This window comes from Protopterus annectens, chromosome 5.part0 (genome assembly GCF_019279795.1).
Source record: "Protopterus annectens isolate FY-2018-M chromosome 5.part0, PAN1.0, whole genome shotgun sequence".
NCBI lineage: Eukaryota > Metazoa > Chordata > Ceratodontiformes > Protopteridae > Protopterus > Protopterus annectens.
In genome coordinates this window covers 1,716,234,282-1,716,245,008 of record NC_056735.1, presented here as the reverse complement: position 1 = coordinate 1,716,245,008, position 10,727 = coordinate 1,716,234,282, and the positions used below count along the sequence as shown (strand labels likewise).

At 38.3% G+C, this 10,727-nt stretch overlaps 1 protein-coding gene across 1 annotated transcript in view; it reads left to right on the top strand.

The window, feature by feature from the left end:
• The first annotated feature begins 4,124 nt into the window (after positions 1-4,124).
• Positions 4,125-10,727, top strand: part of FSTL1 (follistatin like 1) — a 667,434-nt gene continuing 660,831 nt past the window's right edge. Inside the window, exons 1-2 of the mRNA XM_044071507.1 lie at positions 4,125-4,483; positions 4,631-4,684. Coding sequence (XP_043927442.1) covers positions 4,481-4,483; positions 4,631-4,684 — 57 coding nt within the window. The 5' untranslated portion in view covers positions 4,125-4,480. The remainder of the gene's footprint in view (positions 4,484-4,630; positions 4,685-10,727) is intronic.

Here is a 10,727-nt window from a genome sequence, read left to right as displayed (position 1 = left end):
TCACAGGTAGAATAAACATTGTGAAATGGAAAAAGAGTTTGTCTGACCCCTACCCTTTTGTGAAGGAAGTTCCATAAGGATCTATTCATGGCCTTCCTTTTTTAACCTTAGTATTTGCTTACCATATGTGGAAGCACTGTGGTGATTACCACTTGATGTAGTATGTAAATGATTATAGCCTTCTTGCACTTAGCACGTCTGTGCCCAAGTTACAAGCATATATGGTCTCGGGATTCTCTACCTTGAACAGAAGCTGAAGGGGGGTCTGAATTTTTATTTTAAGATTGAAAAAAAATTAGATTAGTCTCTAGTGACTCATTCTGTTTTCCTTACATTATCATAATCCATGAGCACACCTTGGTCATACCCAAAAAAGATCCAAATAATGCACTTGCTAAACATGCTCATTTATGTAGTGAATTTAAAAAGTTCACTTTTTTGTCATTGATTTTGTACACAGACAGAATTTTTGAGGTGACAGTAACAGTTTGCTTGAATGCCATGAATCTGCATGGCAAATTCTGCTTAGAGACTATTGTGATCCTAGATTTAATGAACACATAAAGTGCTTTTTACTGATGCAAAAGTTACACTGATAGTTTTTATATTTTAAATTATATGATAATAGTTTATTTTTTTATTCTTTACTTGCACTTTAAATTTCAGTTGAAGTACTTCCTTTTGTGACAACACGCACTATTTAATGATAGGTAGTTTCAGTCATGTGACTTTTTTGGCTCTCTTTTTAAACTGCTTTTTTCATTTGACTTTTATTTTCTGATGAAGTTCTTGTTTTTACTATTAAAGAATGAAAGTGCTAAAAATACAAGCTGTGAGTGGAGCCTTGCCTAGGTGGTTGGTAGAATTTTTCTCAGTTACTTACATAGAATATGTCATTCCATCACCCTACATTGCTACCCTTCCAAAATGAGCATCACCATAAAAAAGCAAACTGTTTCCTTATTTTGCAAAGGTCTAACTTGCTCCTGGGATGCTTTCTATACAGACCTCTCAAATAATATATATCTCCCCTCTCTAGTAAGAAGACTTTCAGTAAGGCAACCCTTCTACTATCTCAGGTCCCTTGACACAAATGCATATTCTTCTTGAATTCCCCTTAACAAAATGTCACGCAGCAAACATAATTTCTCTGTCAGTCCTGAAAGTCAAGGACAGCCAGCCTCCAACAATAAAAAAAAACTTCCAAAGTTGAAAAGAATCATGTAACTCCTTGAAAAGAAAATATCTACACAAAACATACAAATGCAAATTTTGCAATAAATTAAAGCCTCCATTAATGATCAAATCAAACAATCCAATGACAAAAACTTAAAACTTATATGCCAGACAGCATAACAAAAACTTAAGGGCTTTTCTTTTGTCAGAAAAGCCATTAACAAGTTTTTGTTAAACACTTGTAAACAAATAAAAAGGGGTGGATATTACATGGAAATAACAGGCTGCACTACTCTTTGGCAGACCATTATTTCCCTGTAGCACACCCCGGAGAGCTATTTGTTAAGTTGTTTCGTATCTGTTTTATTATTACTTTGTTAGTGTGAGAGCGTGTGTATGTGTGTCTATGTTTGTGTATAATGACACACAATAAATCAAAAAGGAAACAAATTTCCTTTTCCGATGTAATAACCATGACCAGATCACAGTCAGTGCAAATTTTTCTGAATAATGGTAGTGTTATAGAAAGGGTTTTTTGCAGGTAAGCTGCATGCTAGAGTTGGGGACAGGGTTAGGGTTAGGTTTACAATGCACTACAAGTGTAAGAACTGCCATGTAGTTTCCTATAATGGGGACAGTTACTCTTCATCATTAAACATGAGTAGCCCTGGTGGAGGGTGAAGCCAGAAGAATAGGCTCTTAGGACATGGATAGTCCAGGCAAGAGCTGTAGAGGCTGGTGGAGTTGGATGTGGGGTAATAAACTACATTCAAGACTGCCTGTAAATGCCCCCTCCAGCTTGCACAGTTCAAGCCTTGAAGGCTTGCTAATCCTACAGCACAAGAGGAAAAATATTCATTATGCATGTGCTTACCTTGTGCATGCAAGACTGCGTGAAGAAGTGCTTTGAGACAGTCTGGTTACTCAGAACCAGAAGATAAAGAAAGTGTCCACTCTAGCTTCTCTCTCCCTTTCCTACTCATACATTATGCCTTATCTCTGTTTCTCTGACTCCCATTTTTATTCCTTAGCCCACACATACTACAACCTTTACTAATAAGACTTTACCTTTGTGACTCAGCCATCTCTTTGGATTATTATGGTATTCAACATACTCTTACTACAACTGTATATTCTAATCAATAGCAGTGTAAGCTGTTTTTCAACCAATTTTTGCTTACTACAATTTTATATGCCAATCAGTATCAATCTACGTGTTTTTGTCTGTGCAAATTACTTATATTGTTATTCCTATACATTTATTACATTCATTATACTGTTTTGCCAGTTTGCCTGTGCCACATCTGTAAGGATCTTTTAACCAGCACACTTGCAAAGTTAAATATAAAAAAATAAACGACAGGTACTGGTGTGCTCTTTTTATCAGTTCTTGGGATTGCTCAGATAGTCCTTACTAATACCAGGTGTGGATGAGCATTAATGGTAGTGGTATGAATGAACTTCTGTGGAACTGTGAATTGTGGTGTATTATGGAAGTTTACAACAACAGTGTGACTAAAATCTGGTCCCTCTTTGCTATATGACAAAGGGAAGAGACGAGACGAGAACAGAAGAGGACATCTTTGTTCTGAGGGGTACAAGGGCTCTTCACCAGGTTATCAAGTAATTTCTTACCTTGTGTATAAGTGGTTAAATGAAAAGTTGTTAGACGTGATGAGCTGGTTAAGCATAACTAGAAGGCAAAGTGCACATTTGGTAGTAGTGTAATATGAGCGGACTACTGAGTATAGTTAAGTGATGGTGGTATGATCAGTTAACTGGAATGGGTGGAATTACTGGGAAGGGGTAAATGGGGGTAGGGTGTTTCAGTGGTACCGTCATTATTAGGGGTCCTCAAGTTGAAACTTATATGGGCCCCCTACAATGTATAGTTCTTAGTCTGTCAAGCAGCATAAGCAGCAAAAAGCCACAGACTGTACAAGTCAACAAGCCTTATGCACAGCAATGCATAACAAATGCTTAGTTACACACTTTTTAGCCCAATGAACAACATGAGAAAAAGAGAGAAGCAGGGATTAATGCTATGCAGTAACTATGGGAGTGAGAGGAAAAGTATTTGCTGAGACATTTTGAAACATTTTTTACTCTTGTTGGTCCCTTCCAGTTCACATTAACTGGGACCAACATAAAATAAATTACCTCAAAGAACCAGTTCTAACCTACATGTACTGCTACATTTCTCAATGTCTTGCTTCATGTTGTTTCACAATTTGCATTAATATTTGAATGTAAGCATTTCACAGTTCAAGCCTAAGAGAAATTGTCAGTTATTTTAAAAAGGATTCAGGAATAAAGTAAACAATTAACAAGTATATTGTCATGGTCTCTCAGGAAGTTATTAGGATATAAATGCCTGTATCAATACATATATTTTCTGAAAGGTACTAAGTCTGTAGCTAATAACTAGTCTTGACAAATACAAGGTATGCGTTCTATGTCTTTATGTGGAAAAGAAGCTGGAGGCAGGGTGGGGACAAACACTAAATGTTAACTGGCAAACAGTAAAACACTGTAGGGGGCATCAAAGCATACCTCTCAACTTATTTGCTCAGTAATTTTGGATAAAGCAAAAAATAATGTGGTAGTGATTTTGGACAACAAAGGCCCAAAGTCGGGGACAATTTTTAAATAGTATTATAATAAATTAAGAATGTTAATAGATTAACAACAGGTTTTGCATCAACATGCATTTTCTAAACAATAAGAAATATGAAACTAGAAGGTCTGCAAGAAAATCAAAAAGATTTACAAGGGACATGTCAAAAAAAGGCAAAATCAAGGGCAGTTGGGATAGATCAAAGGCAATCTAAAAGTTGTCAGAGTACCAACATTCTTAGGTTTGACCTGCACATTGTGTACGCACAAAAGAATTCATTATCTTTCGGGTGGGGTGCTGCCGAACTTCTATCTCCCTACCCTATGGAACTTGAGAAATTGCAGTTGTTACAAGTCCTTATGGGTTGCACAGCAGCCTTTTCCACGCCACTGATCTTTCTGCTCTCTAATCCCCAAAAGGGTGGATTTTTTTTTTCTAAAGTTAAAAGCAATGGCAGTTGTGAGTGAGCTCTCCCGACCACTTTAGTTCTCGTCCCGGAATGTGTGCTTCGCCAGATTTCTTCTGTTTTCTTTGTTTGCCTTGTGAGCCACGTCACTGAAGGGGGGAGAGACCTTAAATTCCTGAGCCCTGATCAAATTTCCTGAGAAGCCTGTCTTCACATTTTTCATCCTTTAGCAGCTACAAGCAGTTCTCACTCTGCATTGAGGGATCGAGCTCTTCGCAAACATGGTAAGGAAAATAGAAAACATGGAATATTCAGTGTTAATTTTTTGTAATGCTTTAACGTCAGCACATCATTCTGCATGTGAAGTTGCACTGAGAGATGTTTTTCGCCCGACAGCATCAGTTGTAAGCGTGTTTTGTGTTCTTTTCCAGATGTTAAAAAGTACGGCCGTTATCCTTTTCCTGATCTCCGTTATTCACGCAGAGGTAAGTTGGCAGTTTACATTTCTTACAAGACGGGGAGACGGGCCAGATCAGCATTTCTGCACACTGTGGTGAAAATGGTTTGGTTTCCTAACTGTAATGCGATGTAGTGCTCCCCACCCCAGTTTGTGTGTACTAACGTTCCAAACTCTTAACGAGCCTTGGCAACGGTTTACGGGCGTCCATCTGGCCGTAAAGGTGAACGTCCCCCTTGGCAACGCGGAGTATGGTGTTATGGATGCTGCTAAAGATAACTGTATGGCTCTTATGTTCTTAACCATGTGTTTGCTGTATCCTGACCTAAAGTGACAAGACTGTAGTGCCTCATCCAGAACGGGTTTCATCCTCCTTTTGGCAATAAAAGTAACACAAACGAAAAGTAATCAAACTGTTGAGAATTTGTAGACTGTATTAGCGGTGTTATAAGAGTTGGAGGTTGTGTTTTGTTGTTTTATGGAGTCATGCCTGCGTGGGTAGTGATAATTTTAGAATACATTGTTTGTAACTTTCACGTCAGATCGTATTTTGCAGTGGAACCTGTAGCACGAAATCCTTGAAGTCAGTTGGAGCCGTGGAACCCCTAAGACCCGCGTTCTCCCTAAAAAAGACAGGTGGTCCACCTAGATTAAAATGATGGGTCAGTTAGCCGTATGAGGTGCCCAGGAAGAACTGTTTAATTCCCTAACTTGGCTATGCTCCTGTTAAGTTACAGATGGAAACCGGGGTGTGAGAACACGTGAAATATTTGTTTCAGTGAAAACAGCATAAACGTGTCAGCCAAGTTTATCTTTTGGTGGGTGGCCTGGGGATTACAAATTACATCTAATTATGCTTAGAAATATTAGTAAGACAAATTTTGTGTCAATTACTGGTAGACAAGAATTGAAAATAAATGGTTTAAAACTATTACATATAGAATAATGCTTTGATTTGAAACTAGGATTTTTACAAGCGGGTAGGGGATGTAAAAAATAGTATATGGAAAATCAAATGCACCAGCTGGGATAATGGGGTTGGAAGTAATACCTTAGTTTCAGGGTATGGAAGACTTGGGAATCAATGGTTCGGGAGAAGAAGCAGGAGATATGATTAAAGAGAATGTGAAAAACAGAACCGCAAATGGGAGATTTATAATGTGTGGAAGTACCAGAGGCCAGGGAGACTGGTATTACATTGATGACAGATTGCGGTACCATGCCCCTTGTGTGAATGGGGGTGGTGTGGGCAGGGGGGATTTCTATTTAGGTGGATATAGACCTGTCGTTACAGAGGTTTGCTTTTGTGTTTCCTAGGCAGTACAAAGAATACCTATATCGACTGTGTGATACTCTTTCCTAAGCAGGACAAAAATGATCCATATTGACTATGTGGCTCCTTCATATGTAAGAAAATAAACTAATTCTAGGTAGGTTCAAATTTTGTAGAAAAAAAATGTCAGCTTGAACTAAAGCAATATATTGATTAGCTAAGCTACCAGTTCTTCGTGTTAATATTACATTATATCCACAATGCAGACTATACCTGCTGTGAGAATTAGTAAAGTGAAATGGTACACCAGAAATGAGTGAAGTACATGCAATATTGAAGACAGCAACGGTTTACAAGTAGTACTTTCTGAGGAAAACGTAGATGATATTTTAATACAGTGTGGCATATAACAGTAAATTTCCCAGTGTAGGTCATTAAGTGTTTCCATTTCTGCAGATTTACTTGTACCTTTTGATGGGAGCACTGCATTTTCTGCTTTTCTGTGTTAGTATGAAAGCATTACCTCCATTTCGAAAACAAATTCAGTCATCCCAACATTTAATGTTTTATCAGGGGGAAACTCTTGGAGAGCCTCCAAGTAGTAAAAATGTAAGTTGTATGGCTCATATGTAGAAACACTATTAACAGGGAAATTACTGCACATTAAGGAGATGTATAAACTTAATAAATCACACTGCAGGGAGCTGCTGTTACGAATGGAGAAGAAAATCAGGTATGTAGCAAAGCAGTTTCTACTGTCATGGAAAATAAGCAGCAGTTCTAACCTGTGCAGTATCAGTATGTACAGTAGCAAATCCTTTATTAAAACAGGTCTTTAAAATAGTGCTTATTACTTTTTTCTATTGTGTGGTTGATGGGTCTTCATGTTATCTGGCCACTGCTTGAGCAGAAACTCTTTTGCCACAATCTTTGGGGCCTTTACAAAGTTGATTTAGTATAAAATCTGTTTTTTATAGTTTTATTACTCTGCAGAAGTGATACTTCATGACTGCATTTTGAAGTGGCAGTCCATAGAATTATATAATTGAGTACTAGTTATGCTAGGATAGTTTCTTTAGCCAAAGCATTTAGTAGAATGTTGTGTTTGTGGAAGAATATGAGGGTATGAAGATACAAAGGTGGAAGTTTCAGGGAAGGTTGAGGAACTTTTCATTTTCATGGAAAGGGTGAAAGGATTACTGAACAGCATTACTGCTTAGGTAATATTGTCAGTGTAACACTGGCTGTGAAGGACTGCATGGGAAAAGAATAACAATTATCATTTTGCATTAATCAGGCTTTGCAATTTCTACAGAATGCAGGGAAATGAGCAGACTGTGGACAAAACAACCCTTATCTGCCTACAGAGTCGTTACTCCAATTACATTTAATGCTACAGTTGTTGAAGTTCATTGAATTTATGCAGGAAATAAAAAGAAAATGTCAGGACAGCCTTTGGTGTTTTTTTTTTTTTTTTGACTGATTTATATATACAATGTGTATACATTAATTCCATGAAAGAAGGTGTACTGCCAATCCGTTGAGATCGAATGGATGAACAGCTACACTATCCTGAAGTAAAAATTCACAGGATGGGTAGAGTACAGTTTTACTTCATACGAGAGAGAGAATCTGGAAATTAGCTAATATACTAGCAGGTAGCAGGAAGAAATAAATACTTCTCATTGAAAGCTCTCCTCAAGACCTAAAACTTTGGCTGAGACGTGCAGAACCAAACTCTCCTCTCAAGTTAAGAGATTTACCATTCTATGTGATATCTGTCCTAATTAGCTGCATGTGTAGAACTGACAACGTTTTCAGTCAAGAGCCACTGCTAAATTGGTGTTGGTGTCCTTAGAATGTTCCTGATACTGGAAGCACTGGTGCAGAGTGACTTTATGGGATGTTCCCAAAATCCTGAGATGCTACTGTTGCTGGGCCCTTCAGCTACCTGGTTAATTTATCCTTATTTGCTGCAGAGCTGCAACTTACTGCAGAGTGTTTGATAATGACATTTGCTGAAGCTGGACATGCCCTAATTTTGAAAGTTTTTTGTCATCTTCCTCCTACTTTCTTCTTCTGATTAATGTATCAGGCTTCTATCTGCCAAGGTAATATAATACATAAATGCTGTATGCATTGCTTTTGTGTAATTGGCATAGTTTCATGTCTGGGTGCTGCAGAATCCTAACAGATATTCTTAATACTGAATGACTTTGTGCAGAATAACTTTACAAATCTGTAGCAGTGTCTGCAAGTGACACTGCAACCTACTCTGCAGAATGTTGAAGTGGGCTTGCCACCAGGGTGTGGGGTATGTTCTAAGCTCAGGAACCCAATACAGAAAATGCATACGTGATAAAACTACATGAAATCATGGCTTATTGGGGACACATTTTGGAAGCGTCTTTCTTGGATTTGTAGTCATTTATTTGTTCTCTGATCACATGCTTTATCCATTTTAGGGTTGCAGGGGAGAAGAAGCCTCTCACTGCCCTCGTAGGATGCCAGTCTGTCACGGACACATTTTCGATTACTCACATGGAACAGACACACCTGCATTCACTGTGGAAGACTGTCATTTCAGATACAGCATGTCTTTTGGGATGTGGGAGGAAGGTGAAAGTGACATCTGGATGACTGCAATTTCCATAAGTCCCAATCCCATAAAATGGTTCCATGGAAACCAGTTTTAGTGACTCAGACTTTACCCTTTTCCCCACTGTTTTGCAATTGGGGGATCTCCCTCACATAGTGATGTAGGAGGTCTTGCTCTCTGTAATTAGTTTTGGTTGGTTGAAATTGGTTTCCAGCTGAACCATTTCACTAGAATCAGACTCAATGAAATTGATATTGGTAAGTCAGTGTGAATTCAGGAGAAAGACAGGGCACATGGTGAAAAACCCATGTGGCCACTGAGGGCATACAGACTATACACAGAAAGCTTCTCAGCTGAGAGTCATACTGGAGAACCAAGCATTGTAAGCCGTTATTGCTGTTCTCTATGCATCAGTGTTTTAAAATGGGACAGTTCTGTGTGTATATAATCTAGTAGTTACACGCACGTAACCTTCCACCTGCAAGTACAACTAAAAATACATGCTGAGTTCTGGCTCATAGGCACATAGTTCCACTTCAGGTACCTATCAGTAAACTAAAAACAAAACCGTTGCATTTAGCACTTCGGGAGACTGAAAGCAGTCCCTGGACTCTGAGTCATGTCTTTTAGCTACCCTACTAGACATTTCTCTTAATTCAGACATTGCAGCACATAGCTGGGAACCACTGTCACTTTTGCATACCATATATGTCAGCTGTTTTGTAATTATGTCAGCAAACTGAAGAATTCAATAAAATGAGCTACTTTGTATATGTTTCTATTAAAGATTTATTGGCTATGAACTTTACATATTTATTTGATAAACTACTAAGTGAGCCGGCCAAGATTTTTGATATGGGTAAGGACAAACTTCGTGAAGACTAAGCAGCCATTCACAAATTAATACAAGGGAAAGTCGTCGTGTACATCAATGATCAGTTATGTACATGTCGTTACTTGTGTTAGGAATGAAGTTCATTACTGCATCAGTTAACACCTTCAAAAGATTCCTACTGATCAAGATTTGCCCCTTCCAAAATGGTACATCCTGGAGTTGCGCATAGACCTCCAGTGTCCTGTAGTGGGTGGCTTTGACCCCCCCCCCCCATCACAACATCCATGTAATGCAAATTTCCTGAGTCACATCACTTATGGGTGAGGGGAAGGCCAAAGTCAATGAGGCAGAGTTTCATCAAGTTTGCCCTTATAATTGGGACTACCGTATAATTTATTCATTCTGCTTCTGTAATTATTTAATATTTTAATTTAAGGTTTTTTATGGAGATAATGCAAGTGCTTACAGAGATAACAATTTGGAGACTAGAACTGTGTAAGTACTAATTCACAGTTTAATCAAGGTTTTCCTTTGGAGCTAAGGTATGTACAAAGAGGCAATATTTGGAGAATGCAGCTGTCAGAAAACAGCTAGAATAGCTAATAGTAATCAGGTATTGCATATTAGAATTAACACTTGCTAATAGAGGCATATCTCTCAACTGTACATATCTTCACAGAATATCCAGATTTTTGCCTCATATTTTTGGTCCGTTTTTCATAAAATTGTGGTTTTCTGACAAATTAGTGGCAACTCATTAAAGATTGAAGTCATAAAATGACAGACATTTGTGTTTCAGACTTCATACCCTTTAGAAAAGTCATGCTAATGCAAAACCTGTTATTCTGTCAACTTTCTAACTTTGTAAGTGCAATATTTAAAATGGTCCCTATTTTTGGGCCTTTGTCCCACTTTTATTTATGGCTTTGTCCAGATTTCTTGCTCTAACAGGTTGAGAAGTATGAACAGAGGAATCTAAGCAGTTGGATACCTTTGACTAGACAAAGAAGGACTATGATGTGAAAGTAAGTTAAAGCTAAAAAATATGAAGTGCTGTGAAAGTATAAATTTGAGGGAGATATCAACCACAGCACAGTGTGGCAGACATAAAGGCGAGTAGTCCTCTTTCTGCATTGGACTTTGCAGTGCCCTTTGTTTTCTGTGTGGCCACACAAAATGCAACATGGCACTGGTGCCTAAAGAATAAAATTTTCAGGATGGGCCATCTGGCCTCTGTGATGAAAGAATGTAGCATCACTGCTGCGGGGGTGAATTGCATAACACATGATGCACACATTTTTAAGTTCATGTGTCACACCCCCTCCCCCACATTGAGAGGTACAGGGATAATATTGCCAGTCCAC